Genomic DNA, 16157 nt, shown 5'->3' on the forward strand with positions numbered 1-16157 from the left:
AAGGGCCTTAAACTAAAAGAGAGAGGGGAAAAAACTGCCAAAGAATTGGTGCCAAGCCAGCTGTCATACAGGGTAGCTATGATGTAGAAAGAAAAAAAAAAAGGCAGTCATCCAGAAAATATCGAGAGAAAAATCCATGGAAGGAGCCAGCAATAAAATCCATGGACCTCGATGCTTATATAAAAATGTACAAAATACATATAATAAACAGGCTGAACTAGAGTTCCTTGTGTGGAAGAAAACCTGACCTTATGAGTTATCACTGTGACTTGGTAGGATGGGATCCATGACTGGAATATGGCCCTGGAAGGTTATATATTTTTCAAAAGTTCTAAGATGGGCAAAAGGAAAGCAGAATGGTTTCATGCATCGAGAAGATACAGTCATGTGAGGAACTCCTGGAGCCAGAGTAAGCATGGTGAAAGCCTTTGGGTAAAGATCAACAGAACAGAAGAGATATTGTTATCCAAGTACGCAACAGACAGGAGAAATGGATTAAAAGATCTGAAACCTGGCACAGGAGCAGAATATAATACTGATGGGGATTATAAATTACCCAGATATCTGAGGAGAGGTGTCTGTCTGTCTGTCTCCTGTTTTCATTCTTCTGTCTTCTTGCTCTGATCTCTCTCTGCTAAAGAAAAACTATTTTATAATTTCCTATCTTGCCTTAATAATTTCATTCTTTCAGGAACATTAGTGGACTACTGGTGGAGCTGCAGATTTGTCTAGCCATTCTGAGAAGCAGTTTGGAATTATGTCCCCCAAGTCACTAAATTGTCCATATCCTTTGACCCCACAAATACCACTACCGGGGTCAATGCCACAGAAAAATAAAAGAAAGAAGAAAAGGACCCACGTGCACAAAAGAGTCACAGGAGCTCTTTTTATGGTGGCAAAGAACTAGAATTTAAGACACAGCTGAACAAATTAGGGTATATGAATGTAATGGAATAATATTGTGCCATAAGAAATGATGAATAGGACAGTTTCCTAGAAACCTGAGAAGACCTGAATTCATGCAGTGAAGTGAACAGAACCGAAAGATCAGTTTATACAATAACAACATCGTCAAGAAAAAGAACCTGGAATAGCTCAAGCACTCTGATAAATGCAGTACCCAACCATAACTCCAGGGGTTTGAGGAGGATCTATTCACCTCCTGATAAAAGAGCCAATGGGTTCAAGGTGAAGAATAAGACATGCATTTTGGCCATGGTCAGTTCAGGGATTTGTTTAACCTGAAGATGCATTTTTGTTACGAGGGGTTCATTTTATGTTTTTGTTTTTTTCTTTTTTAAGGATGGGGACAGGGTGGGGGAAGGTAGAAGAAAGAGAAAAATTTAAAATTAAAAAAAATACAAGTTTAAAAAACTTCATCCTTCAAAAAGGGAACTAGGCCAAATTCTCATCAATAGGGAGGCAGCTATTGATGAAATATAAATAGATACCCAGGGGAGGGGAAAAGTAACGACTCACTTTAGAATTTATGATAGAGGAAAGTCAGATGTAGACTGAAACGTACCTTAGATTTTAGGAAAGGAGATTTCCAAGGGTTCAGAGAAGGAAAGGGAGGGTCTATCTGAAGGACTGAAATTCTATGAGGGAATAAACCCATGAAGGATGGGAAATCTCAAGACGAAATGCTGAAGATACAAGAAGAAACAGCTTCAATGAGGGGGAAGGGAACACTGGGGAGTTGGCTTGTGACCCACAGGATCCTGGTATAAGGAAATAATCACAATTATGGTCCATGTGGTACAATGGAAAAAGCATTAAAAAATATCTGGTCTGCAGCCAGATGACCTGAATTCAAATGTTGACTCTCAAGTTACTACCTGTGTGAACTTAACCTCTCTGAATCTTGGTCTGCTCCTCTGTAAAATGGAAGATACTGCAACTCTCAGCTCCTTTCCAGGTCTAAATCTATAATGTTAGGAACAATAGCATATCATGTTTCTACGTATTCATGCTTCTATATGTACTGCTATAACACAATATATAATACTATATGTATTAATATGTTATGAACAACAGCAGGAAAACCATGGACTCTTCATAAAAAGGCATCCGAATCAAAGGCACTTATTTCCACAGAGTAAAGCTTCCAGAGGAAGCCAGGTGTTTTCCTGATATCTAAAGTAAACTGGGATTTAATATGAAAACTCCCCACCTGCTCGAAAATAATCCTCAGATCAACAGAGGCCACCCCTACCCAACTCTGGCAAGCCTAGTGCTTGAAAGCCCCATCCTCCAGGAGATGTGTGCCTGCCCAGACAATGGTTCAGAACTACCTCTTCAAATTCACAAACAAGATAGGATGTGAAGGTGCAGTTTATGAAAAAGAGATGGTGGGAAAGGAATACTCACCCACCCTTCTCTCCTCTCTTCCCGCTTCCCTACCCTCCAACTGTTTTATTTCTTAAACCCTTCACGTTTCTATCTTTGAAGGACCTGGGCACTTCCTAAAATGGTAATGGTGATACCTAATGGAAGGGATACTGTCCAGATCATCAGAGGTGACATTCAGGCTGTCCTGTGTCCCTCCACTAAATATTCATTCATCTGACAAGAGTCAGCTACGTATACATTTCACTTACAGTGGAATATAAAAGCTTCTTGAAGACAGGAAATGCTTCATTTTTCTTTGTATTCTTAGCCCCAACCACAACGCCTGACACAAATGTTTATTAAGTTAAATCTGGAAGCACTTAAGTGCCTGCTGAGTGCCAGGCACTGTGCTAAGCACTGGGGATACAAAGAAAGGCAAAAACAGGCCCTGCCCTCAAGGAGCTTACAATCTAACAGGGGAGGCAACATGCAAACAACTAGGTACAAACAAGCTATCAAATACATTTTAAAAAATTAAAAAAAAGGGGGCAGCTGGGTGGCACAGTGGATAGAGCATTGGCCCTGAAGTCAGGAGGACCTGAGTTCAAATCTGACCTCAGACCAAACACTTGACACTTACTAGCTGTGTGACCCTGGGCAAGTCACTTAACCCCAACTGCCTAAAAACACAAACAAAAACAAACAAGCAAAAACCCCCCAAACACTAGCTATCTAAGAGTTAAAAGGTACTACTCTCAAAGGGAAGGTCCCAGCAAAAGGGGAACTGAGACCTTATATACCCTTATTTTTATTTATTTTTCTTAGAATAAGTAAATTATTTTTATTAGTCAACAATGAATATTATATTTTTTCTTTTCTCCCCCCCCCCCAACCTGATCAACCTGGACTGATTCTTTTTATTTTTTTAAGAGTTTCTTATGGGGACAGCTAGGTGGTGCAGTAGATAGAGCACTGGCCCTGGAGTCAGGAGGACCTGAGTTCAAATCCAGCCTCCGACACATCATATTTACTAGCTGTGGGACTGGGCAAGTCACTTAACCCTGACTTCTTCACCAAAAAAAAAAAAGTTTCCTATGGTATGGTTTATTTTTTCCCCACTTAAGAGCACGTTATATTTTCCAATTACATGTAAAGATAGTCTTCAACATTCATTTTTATAAGACTTTGAGTCTCAAATTTTTCTCTCCTTCCCTTCTCCCCTCCCCAAGACAGCAAGCAATCTGTTTTAGGTTATATATATATATATATATATATATATATATATATACACACACACACACACACACACACATATTATATATACACACATACATATATATACATATACATATATATAAAAACACACATATACACATAATCATGTTAAACATATTTCCACATTAGTTATGTTTTGAAAGAAGAATCAAAACAAAAGGGAAAAACCATGAGAAAGAAAACAAACAAAAAATTAAAAAGGTATGCTTTGATTTGCATTCAGACTCCATAGTTCTTTCTCTGGATGTGGATAGCATTTTCCATCATGAGTCTCTTGGAATTGTCTTAGATCATTGCATTGCTGAGAAGAGCTAAGTCTATCACAGCTCATTGTCACACAATGTGGCTGTTACCGTTGAAACCCTTATATTTCAGCCTGTACCAGAGCATAGGTGGAAAATCCCTTCTTATCTTGAAAACTATTTTCAAGCTTCAAAAGGTCCTCCTTGAAATGCAAATCAAAACAACTCTGAGGTACCACATCACACCTATCAGATTGGCCAACATGACAAAATAGGAAAATGATAAATGTTGGAGAAGATGTGGGAAAATCGGAATACTAATGCATTGTGGGTGGAGTTGTGAAATGATTCAACCATTTTGGAGAACAATTTGGAACTATGCCCAAAGGGCTATAAAAATGTGCATACCACCAGAAGTGCATAGCACTTCTAGGGCTATATCCCAAAGAGATCATACAAATGGGAAAAGGACCCACATGTACAAAAATATTCATAGCAGCTCTTTTTGTGGTGGCAAAGAATTGGAAATGGAGAAGATGCCCATCAGTTGGGGAATGGCTGAGCAAGTTGTGGTATGGAATGTAATGGAATACTATTGTGCTATAAGAAATGATGAGCAGGCTGACTTCAGAAAAACCTGGAAAGACTTATATGGTCTGATGCTGAGTGAAGTGAGCAGAATCAAGAAAATGTTGTACACGATAACAGCCACGTTGTGCGAGGACTAATATTGATAAACTTAGCCCTTCTCAGCAATACAAGGACCTAAGACATCTCCAGAGGCCTCATGATGGAAAATGCTATCTGCATCCAAAGAAAGAACTATGGAAATTGAATTGCTATTTTTTTTTCTCTTCTGTTGAGTTATGTTTCCTCTTTCCGATGGTTCCTCCTATTGGTTTTAATTTCTACTTACAACACCATTAATGTGAAAATATGTTTAATAGGAATGTAAATGTATAGCCTATATCAGATTGTGCACCATCTTGGGGAGGGTGGTGGGGAGGAAGGGGGAGAAAAATTTTAAACTCAAAAGCATATGGAAGTGATTATTGACACATTAAAATAAATTAATAAAATTTAAAAGAAAAAAACCCAAAAGATCCGCCTCATTTCTAATCTTGCCTTCTGGTTTTTGAGGAGTAAGTATACATTTTATTGATCAGTCAGCATGTGTTTATTAAGCAGTATTATGGGCCAACCTCTGTAACTGATAAACACAAATGAAAAATCCTAGCTCTCCAGCTCCTTCTAAGCTTTCTAGTCTTCTTACACATTATTCCCTTCCACATATTCTATAGTCCAGAAATTCTGTCCTATAATCTGTTCCTCACACACAATAATCTACTCTCACCACTACTGCACTGGGTGTTTTCTATGGCTGGAATGCTCTTCCTTCTCATGTCTGCCACTGAAGACTCAGGTCAACCTGTCAAGGTCACTTTACCATCCCCATCACCAGCTGCCCCTGTAAGGATCCTTTCCATACACTCTGCATCTTGCAAATACATAGAAAATTTTTGCACTTGTCTCCACTGTTAAACTGTAAACTCATTGAGGGTAGCAATTGTTTTTGCTTTTTTTTTTAATTTCCCCAAAGTTAGCATAGTCCCTACCGTGTAATAAGAATTTAATAAATGTTGGATTGACTGACATCAGAATGAACGATTTCAGTAAAGTGATGGAAATCAGACTGCAGGTGGGTTGAAATGTGTGTTAACAACGAAAAAGCAGGGGCATCAAATTAGACCATTCTTTCTCAAAAGCCTAGAGGTAAAGGCAAGAGACAAAGGATGCTAGCCTACTGTGTTAGTAAGGAGGTGAGCACAGTGAAAGGAGTCAATAGAAGTTGATAGTGGCTGACTGACGGAGAAAGGTCAAAGAGGAAATGGAAGAGCATGAGACTAAGATCCTATGAGCTTGCACTAAGAGAGTGGCCACTAGGGGAGGACAGGTGAGAATACAGAGGCTTTTGAAATCTGTAGGAATGCCCACAATAGCTGGCATTGTTCTTATAAGTCAGGAAGCAAAGGGTCATTTGTAAAGAAGAATGGGGATGGGAGAAAAAATGAGGAACTGAGAAGTCAGGAATAATCATGGAGTCCTGCAGGGATGAGTAAAGAATTGTCAACAGCGGTGAGAGCCCAGGTAGTATTAGATGGCATGAGACCTAATTAGTCGTTTTAGACTCTCTCCTGAAGCATTTGGTTGTTTGTGAGTAGGTGAGAATGCAAATGGCGGTGGCTCAGTTTGGGGACTAGTAGAGGCATTAGAAGGACAGGGGGTGAAGGATGCCAAGAGCAGAAGGAAGACAGTACTTTGTTGAAATGGTTGCCTCCAGGGTCAAGACTAAGGTTGGGGTAGTGCTGCCAGAAGCACAGTAATTGAGGTCAGAGTGTTGGTTGTGGTTCAGTCATTTTTCAGTCTTGTCTGACTCTTTGTGACTCCATTTTGGGGTTTTCTTGGCAGAGATCCTGGAGTGGTTTGCCATTTCCTTCTCCAGCTCATTCACAGATGAGGAAACTGAGGCAAAATGGGTGAACTGACTTGCCCCGGGTCACACAGCTAGTAATTGTGTGAGGTCAGATTTGAACTCAGGAAGATGAGACTTCCTGACTCCAGGCCTAGCATTCTATATGCTATGGTGCCCTCTAGCTGCCCAACTGAGGTCAGAAAATGGGCTCAAATTCTGACTGCCAGGTACCTCTGACTCTATCCAGACATATCACTGATACAGAAAGTTGTGTGACTATTATGTCTGTGACCTTGTGCAATTTACCTCTGGACATGTTTCCTCACCTGTTTAAACAAGGCTAGTGTCCAAAGTCTCTTTGGACTTTGGCAGCTAGGTGGCAAAGCAGAGCGAGGCCTGGTCCTGGAGTCAGGAAGACCTGAGTTCAAATCCAGCCTCAGTTACATATTGGCTATGTGACCTTGGACAAGTAATTTAACCTCTACCACAGTTTCCTCAACTGTAAAGTTGGGAGCATAATACTGCCTACCTCAGAGGGTTGTTTTGAGGATTAAATGAGACAACATTTGAAAGTGCTTGGCATAGTGTCTGGCACATAGAGAGGATTCAGTAAATGCTTATTACGTTTCTGTTATTGTCATTCTCCTTTCAGCTCCAAGTCCTACGATATCAAAGACCAGGGAGGGACTTAAAAGTCACAATGAGGCCAAAGAAGGACTTTTTAGAAGTGGTAGAGTAGGACAGGTTAGGAAATGGTGATCAGGAGGCAACGTTAGGATTCTGAATTTTGGAGACGTGGGAGTTTGGGTGATGGGGAGCTCTAAGGTGGTAGAAAAGTTTCGGTCACCAAAATGATGGCCGGTGTTGGGGTGGACAGGAATACTGTAAGCTAGCCGTGCAAATCATTAAGAAGAGTGGGAGAGCCTCTTAGAGGTGGGTAGATGGTGATGAGAGAGGAAAAGATCTGAAGAGGGTGATCTTAATGGACAGTGTGAAGGTCTAGAAGTGGCAGCGGGAAGCAAGAAGGACACCTCCTCCCTCTGGTCCAGTGGATCAGGGAGCATGAGATGAGTCACCAGAGTAGGGTGTTTGCAGGAGGGGGTACTTTCATCCTATTCAGCCCAAAGCTAAAGTTTCATAGACTGTATCACTCTGTAGTTTCACTGAAGAGGGTTAAAGGACCCCAAATTTGGGGCATTTTTTTGGTGGGCACAAAGAAACTAGGAAATCTCCTCCCTCTGCTCTTTCTCCTCATTCCCCTGCTCCTCCACACACATACATTGCCAGTGGCATGTAAGTTGGGTGGAATCTAGTGGCTTAAGAAGAAGAAACCCAATATCCCACATCATCACCCTCTTTACCACCGAGGGAGGCTAGAAAGGAACATTTAAATTACATTCTCCCTCAGAAGTGTCCAAATATAGGTTAACCATAAACAGTAACCTATAGTCTTCTGTGAATTTACCTAGGAGATTAAACATTCAATTACGCTTGGTTCTGCTCACTACTAATTTAAAAAAAAATGAAATAAAATTGAAGTGCTTAGAAGTTTTGATTGTACAGGGGAAAATACGGCAGAAGGCATTTACACAGGTTTCCAAACTGCACAGCTCCAGAGACCAAGCCAGGATGTTGGCTAAGCAAATGATCCATTTATTCAGGAAGAAGTTTGGAGCACAGCATTTTAAGACATCTTTCAATCTGACTGGAATATGGAACAAGTTGCTGTCTATTCTGAGTTGGAGAGAGCCCTAAAAGCACAGCGTCATCAGAGGTTGGTTAACCAACGATCAGATCCTTTTTCAAATTCAGTTCCGAGCAAGGCTGTTTTTCTTCAGGCATACAGAGCTGAAGTCAAGGACAGGACCACAGTTCCATGAAAAATAGTTGGTTATTGGACTTTAGGGACTTTCTTACCACAACAAATTCATACCATATGGATTGACTAGAACCAACTATTCAAGCAGGGGAAAAAAAAAGCACGGTAGTTTCGAGGTGTTGTATAACAATCATTTTTCACAGTAAAAATAACCCAATCTGCTCAGCTGTAACCTGGGAGTATGCAAGTTTTCTGATATGAAAAGTGAAGCTACTATTGAGCCTATATAAAATTGTGACTCCTCTTTTTCTCCAAAACAGACAGAAAACCTTCCTAAGAATACCCCTCCCCCCAAATCTAACAGCTCCCCACCCCCTCCTCCCTGCCTTGGCTAAGTTTATCTGAGCACCACACTTGTACTAAGGATCAGGACCAGTCTTTGCAGGTTTAGGGTCCTTCATCCAACTATTCCATTTGCACCTCTGAAGCTTTTTTTTTTTTCCAGGATTCCCTGACTTCAGAGGGCTTTCCTTCCAAATTCTCTTCAAACAAACAGCCCCTGAAACCCCATTTCCTCCACAGAACTTTTCCTGGCTTCTAAGTTAGTTGGACAGGGTTACTTCCTTCCAAGCCCGCCCTAGCTAAACGCATCCTCCCCCCCGCCCCCCCATGACTTTCACTTTTATTTACCATCCCACCAAACACACTCCCTTTAGCTCATTAACAAAATGAACACTAGCAAATTCAAATTCAACAAACTTTTATAAACTGCTATAGCTGGTGGGTGGGGGGGGTGTGTGTGTGTGTGTGTGTGTGTGTGTGTGTGTGTGTGTGTGTGTGTGTGTGTGTAGATAAAAGACTCCTTACTCTCAAATAACAATCATTTGAAATGTTAACACATTCTAAGTTTGTTTATGGAGACAACTGGTCTTTAGTTCCTTCCATTTTTTCCTTGTTTCTACTCAACATTATATTTAGGATTACAGGACAGATTTACAGCTAAAAAAGGACCTTAAAGATAAATCTAATCCGTGCTCTTTTTTTTGGTCTTTGGTTAGAAATTTTGGGACTCTTTAACTCGCTTAATACAGTGTCCAATATGGATGAGCATATATCTCAATGATACTAATACCCTAGATTCCACTGTGAAACATACCACGGCAGTGACAGTTGGATTCAAACTTAAGTGAGGAGTAGTTTTAACATTCAAATAGGCAATGAACTCAGGCAAGATTCAAAGCAGGAGCTGAAAATACTCAGGATAAAGGAAGGCTTGAAACCAAAATCTTCCAAGAAAACAATTTTACAAATCACTGAATAACTTTTTTTTTCTTCAAATAATAAAAGAGGGTTAAAGTTGAAATGATTATTGTAACAGACATTTCCAGTTTCAAGCTGGAGAAACAAATTGTTCTATTCACTGCAAATTGGGACAGAAAATAGCCCGCCTTTGGAATGAATGCCCAGTGAATAAGCAGGCAGCTGACTTTTAATGATTCCTATCATGCATCAGTTATGTTCTACTTAGAGAAGCATCTATTAAGCACCTACTAAGCATTTGGGAATACAAAAAAAGAAAGGGCAAAAAGATAGTACCTATTCCCAAAAAATTCACCAGCTAATTAATGGTGGAGGCAATGTGTGAACCATATACAAAAATAAGAGCTAGAGACAAGATAAATTGGAGATAATCTTAGAAGGCGGAAGGGCTTCTACAGATGGTAGGACTTGAGTTGGGGCCTGAAGGAAGCCTGTAAGGAAGCTGCTTAACACTGCCCAGCCACCTCCAGACAGGCTGCCTTCACTCTGGCCACCACAGGCTCAGAGAGCGGAGCTTTGGTTTATTGGGTGAGTATTCGTCTTCATTTAACTTCTTAGCTATCCCCAGGCCATGCTACCACATTCACTGTCCCTCAGGCTTCTAGCACTCTCCTCCCCCAACTCCACTTCTTTCAAGTGTTAGCTAGGAATTATAATATTTAATGTTATAATTAATAATAATTATATTACACATACACATGTATATATAAAGCTTGTTTATGCACAGTTGTTTCCATATCTCCCCCCAATTGAGGCTGGGGTCTCCCTGAGAGCGGGACTTGTTTTCTAAATCTTTTTTGTATCTCCAACACTTAGCACCTGGTACACAGAAGCTTCATAAACATTCACTGACTGACACACCTTCCCTCCCATCCTGCTTTTCTACGCCCTCTGGAATGTAAGCTACTTGAAGGTAGGGACTGTCTTGCTGCTTGCATTTATATACATGCTGCCCAGCACATATGGAGTATCTCCCCTGAAGCTGGAGCTTTCCTTAACCACTACTGGTACAGTACATGTGTACCAAAAAAAAAAACCTGCTAGATTATAATGTGCCTATTTCAGCCATCAAGAGTAAGAGATACATTTTAATATTGGTGGACTGTACCGCTCAGTAGGGGCTACAGCCAAGGCATCCCATCCCCTTTGGGAAATGTCTGAAATTTCAGAGAACATATGCATTCACACTTCAGGTGGCTTTCACTGCCTAAACTTTGCTCTTCAAAATACAGATTCACTAAGGATGGAGATATACACATATATAAAAAGTCTATATATACATATATATGTACACATATACCCACATATACATACACTTTTATACTGAAGTGGTCTTTTCCTTTTGAAACATATTGTACCAAACATCTCTTGAATTTCAAAATAAATATATTTCTTTAATGTTGGTGAAACTGGAAACTGTTTCCAAATTTGTAACAGGGAAAAAAATTTGAAGCTACATGCTCTTATTCAAATCAGCAGTATTATGACAAACCCAAATAAGGAGGTTCCAAATGGAAACTGAAAACAGTTCTAAGAATTCAGATGAATCATTAAAGCATCTAGGATTTTATAGATGCAGCTTGTGTTATACTTTATACTCTTAATTACCTTTAGAAAAATTATTTTAAATCACAAAGATGCTTTTTGCTACTAAACTCTGAATAAGTAAACCATTTGTCTAAAGATAAAACAAATCATTTTAGGACATTAGTCATTTTAAAAGTCTGTAAGTGATGTAAATACAGAGAGAGGAGAGAGAGAGAGAGAGAGAGAGAGAGAGAGAGAGGAGAGAGACAGAGAGAGAGAGAGAGAGAGAGAGAGAGAGAGAAGAGAGAGAGAGAGAGAGAGAGAGAGAGAGAGAGAGAGAGAGAGAGAGAGAAGCTTTTTAATGGCCACCAAGAACCTTGAATCCCATTATTTGCTACAGGTGAAACAAATTGGCTGCTAACTAAGCTTTAGTAATTATAATACCTATTGAAATAATTCCTTGTGATCTTTAATTCATATTTATAATAAGAACAGCTGTAGGTCATATTTACAGTAATTTGTGGCTATTAAATAAACCTTTATGCAATAATTAGCAATTATGGAAGCCCCAGTTTCCCTCTGAACTCAATGTTTACAAACACATAAAATGAAAACGCTGTTCACCTCTTGTGCATCAAGTGTGATTTGTGAAATCCAGCATACTGAAACTGATGTTAGTCAGTTTGCTTAGAAGAACCTGTCAAGACTCCAGAAACTGAAAGAGAAAATGACCATCAAAATAAAAGTTCAAGATTTTAGAAGAAAGCTCTAAAATTTTCTGGAGAGATCTCAGCAAATTAAATCCCTTATTCCCACTCCTTTTGAAACCTATGGCCAAGGGCTATACAAGCACATCTAAATCCCAAATAGTGAATAAATGTGTATTCTGATAGGGGGAGAGGAGAATGTCAGTGGACCCTTTCCACAGGACTAATTTACAGTGGGAATGTTTAAGAAATGGAATTCTAGAGATCAGGGGTGGCAAAGACGCATTAGGTAATGGATGGAGTCTTTCCCCTGGGTAGGGGAAAGTACAGGATAAATACTTTGGGTTTTATCCAGTCTACATTTAAATTCCACAAAAGATGGAACTCTTTAACACTTTTCTTGGAAATAAATCTACAGAACAGCAGATTTCACTGTCAGGAAATTCCTCTCCACCCTGATATTCAGATCACATGTTCCTTTTGTGTACTTTATCCCACTTTTCTTAATCGTGTCCGGTGCTATGCTTACTATTTTCACAGTATTTATACTACTCACTTAACTCAGTTTTGTCTCATTCCAACGTAGAGTCAAACTGCAAATTAGTTTAAAACGCACCTATTCATTCGACATAAAGGAATTCTCTGAGACTCAATCTTTAGTAGTCTCTCTGCTATCTTACTAACAATGTGACCTTCAAATGAAAAGTTTTTATAATGGAAGAAGGGGAAAGACAATCAAAAACAGAGCAACAGAGGAATATATTCTCTTAAAGATGTAAAGTCTTACTTATTCTATATGAATCATATTTAAATCATTACTTATTTTTCACCCAGAGACTCACTGAACATCACCATACTCTAGATTTCTTCTTTCCCAGTTACTACAGTGGCTATCATAATACTTTCCTTTCAATTCATCCTTCTATAATCCTTACATATTTTTAGTCTTCCTAGGGCCCCACACTATTTTCTAGATCTCTTTCCAATTTTGAAACCACCATGAATTCAACAATGTCCTTTTTATCTCCCTTTTAAAATCACTTAATACACAGATGCAATGCAGATGTAATAATTTTTTAATATATAGTCATTTCACAACTTAAGAAATTCCAGTAAAATTAGGAAAACTTTGCAATTCCAACAAGTGAAATCATAAGGCTTACAAAGACACTATGATAAAAATTTAGTGTCTATATAATAAATACACGTATGTACACTTCTATAGCACAGATTCCAAGTTTTTCAGGTATTGCTAGGAATGGAAAATAAAAACTCAACTACTCAATACATACTTTAATGAAGTTAAAGGGGATAAGCATATGATGTGATGGAAATGAAGATGGCATTAAACACTTATGAGTCCTAGTAAGGACAGCAAACATACTGATGGCTCAAACAGCAGAAACTGTGGTTTCCTTCTGTGATATTTTACCAAAGTCCTCATTTGATTACATTAGGTGCCTTACAGATTAACCTACTCAATTATAAGATATTGCTTTTTCCTTCCCTCAAGATGGAAAGATACACATGCAGTTAAAAAAAATGGATTATTGCTCCAGGATCAATATACGTAGTAATATTCGAACCCACATGGAGCCAGATTCTTTTAGTCATGTATTTTACGCACTGATCTTACACTGGTTAGCAAGAATCTGAGTTGCTACACCTCAAAATCTCTAAATAAAGGTTAGATATTAAATACTAAAGTTTATAAGTCTGCTATACTAAGCATACAAAAATGGGAACAAATTTGTGCTATGATGATCAAAGGAAAAGAAAAAAAAAAGCTTGTAAACTGACTGGGCACCTCACATGAAAACTGGGCCAGAAAAATAATTCTTAATGTAATTTAAAAATTAAATTTAAAAGTAAAAAACCAAAACCAAAACCAAAGGTGCTCCTCCTTTCCCAAAGCAGACAACCAATGCATACTCCTCAGGAACTCTCTTGGATTTCACCTTCTTCCTCAGAAGAAAGTGCTGGATTTTCACTGCCAAAACTCTCAGTGGATTCATTTCTCTCTGGAAAAGTAAGTAAATATATAGTCATGTATTTATAGTGTTTTTGATTTGATTGTTCTCAGACCTACTTTTCTTCTCCCTTATGATGAGTTAGGAAGAGCAATAAATGGGAACTCTAGGACTCACTGGGCCTTACAAGCCATGTTCCTCTGCCAGCAGCTGAGATGTACATTCTGGCTATGATAAACAGAGGCCCAGGGACTGAAAGTGGCAATTACTTTGTGAGGTAACATCCTTCCTGACTACAGGGAGGACTCGGGAATGGTCACTTCTCAGTGTGGTTATGATTCCATGCTAGTGGCATTGAATAGATCACTATTATTATACAGGATATGCAAGGGTGGTTGGAATAAATTTTTCCAAGATTTAACTGTTTCTTGTCCTCTGAAAAAAAAAAAGGACTCAGGGTACATTCATAAAGATGTGGGCTGATAGACTAGCTAGATCCCAAGCTCCTAATAAATGCAAGAGTAACAGCTGTGCAAGTCCACAAACCCTGGGCAAGGCAAAATGAGAAGCACCAAATGTTGTAACCTGGAGTTGTATTCTACCAACCATATCCCACTATGAAAAAAAGCCATCCTTCCCTGCTTTTGCCCCAACCCCGCCTTTAAGAGCCCAGTTTGATGGTGGCACATGATCTGTGCCACAGTCTCCATTTTAAAGTGACCTTCCTTCCTTCTCTCTCTCTCTTTCTTTCTTGCCAAGAAGGCAGTGGCCCTTTTTAATCTTGTGTTTTATTTGTAGAAAGGCAGAAAAGTTGAATTTTTTTTTTCAAGTTAATGGCATTCTACACCACAGGGACCAAACTCTTTGCCCAGGGCAGCAGCCCTTAAGGCTAAACCAGATCAAAATGTAATTGGAAAATGTTTAATAAAATAAATCAAAATGCTAAAATATAACATAATGTTAATTCGCAGCTTTGTAAGTCAGTGTGCAGCCCATAGGGATATCTGTTTCTATTTGAGTTTGGTCTAACAACACTTCACCATTGCTTCTTGGAAAGGTTACATCAACTACTGCCCAACAGCTTTATTAAACACCCTTGGGACTTTCTGGACCAAAGGCCCTTCTTGGCCTTCACTCCCTCACAGGAGATGCTCCTTGAGGGCAGGGCCTGTTTCTTTTGTATTCCCAAAGGGCAATATGGTGCCTGGCTCACGTGGTTTCTTAAACACATGAGGTTTTCTTCATTCCTGTAGGGTTTTTTCCTGTGGCCACTTGGGTTTCCTGGCTTCTCGTTGTAACTGTCTTTACTCTGACATAATGCTGGAGGGGTAGCTTAACACAATGACAAGAGATGGCAGAATTGAGACGGATAGGCTAGAATGGTGAACTGATGGTAACAAAACCAAAATTTAATAGGGTCCTGCCTGTATTTGGGTAAAAAAGAAAACATATCAACTGCAAAACACAGGAAAATGAGGGCTGCTTAGAAAGGAACTCACAGGAAAGAAAATAAAACAAGAAAACCTTTAAGTTTTGGTGAATATCAAGGTGAATGAGTCAGTACATGGTAGCTACTGGAGCTAATTCATTTCAACTCAATTCAAACAATTTAGGAAACATTTATTAGGTAAAGTATCTGTCTGGGCATAAAAGAGCAATATAAAACCATCTCTGCCCTCAAGATTACATGTTCTTCAAACCCAGTTCAACTCGCAACTCGCCAGGACTATTTCTGCACCTCCTCCCCTTCCTCTCAGCAGGTCCCTAGTGTGTGCCATCTTCTCCCACAGGAATGTAAGCTCCCTGAGGGCAGGGGCTGTCTTTCCCAACACTTAGCACAGTGTTCTGTACAAAGTAAGCGCGCAGTAAATCTCTTTCTCTGGGAAGAAGTGCACAACATGTATAGGTAATAAAATGAATACAACGCAATTTGTAGAGGAAGGGGACAACATTAACAACTGGGGGTTAGGAGAAAGAACCGTGAAGAAAAAAAGAGGATTATGAGAAACAGAGATGATGGTATACTTATCAAGTATGGGGGAGGTGGAGTTGGGGAGGGGGTAGTAGCTTGTTTGAATGCCCTGAGGCTACATCTATTCCCTTAGGTTATATTCAGAGAAATACAGCATCCAGAATGAGAGAGAGAGCTCAGAGCTGCAAGGGGCCTTGGCAGGCATTTTACACAGGAAAATGATGAGGCCCAGAGTGACTTGCCCAAAGTCACAAAATCAGCAAGGGAAGGAAAGGAAAGGAATGAATATTTTTATAGCACCTGCCAAGCACTGTGCTACACATAATCTCATCTGACCCTCACAACAACCCTGGGAGACTGGCACTGCTGTTATTATCAAGCAAACAGAGGTTAAGTGACTTGCCCAGTGAGTGTCAGATGGCATTTGAACTTGGCTCTTACTGAGTCCAGGCCCACTGCTCCAAGGTGTCTCCAAGGAGGAGAGCACGAAGAACAAGAGGGCTGGGATGCCAGGCCAGCGT

General features: G+C 39.6%; 1 protein-coding gene across 4 annotated transcripts in view; it reads right to left on the minus strand.

The window, feature by feature from the left end:
- Nucleotides 1-16157, minus strand: part of ZNHIT6 (zinc finger HIT-type containing 6) — a 71663-nt gene that overhangs the window by 3825 nt on the left and 51681 nt on the right. Inside the window, exon 11 of one of the 4 annotated variants that reach the window (XM_078156553.1) lies at nt 557-631. The exons of 1 other annotated variant lie outside the window; for it this stretch is intronic. In XM_078156553.1, the coding sequence (XP_078012679.1) occupies nt 600-631 (32 nt within the window). In that variant the 3' untranslated portion in view covers nt 557-599. Of the gene's footprint in view, nt 1-556; nt 635-12752; nt 13716-16157 lie in introns of those variants that run through there. 2 more of the 4 variants (XM_020988744.2, XM_020988742.2) reach the window with 2 other exon arrangements.

The sequence above is a fragment of the Phascolarctos cinereus genome, unplaced genomic scaffold (genome assembly GCF_003287225.1).
Source record: "Phascolarctos cinereus isolate Bilbo 61053 unplaced genomic scaffold, phaCin_HiC Scaffold_5;HRSCAF=322, whole genome shotgun sequence".
In the NCBI taxonomy this organism is placed as follows: Eukaryota; Metazoa; Chordata; class Mammalia; order Diprotodontia; family Phascolarctidae; genus Phascolarctos; species Phascolarctos cinereus.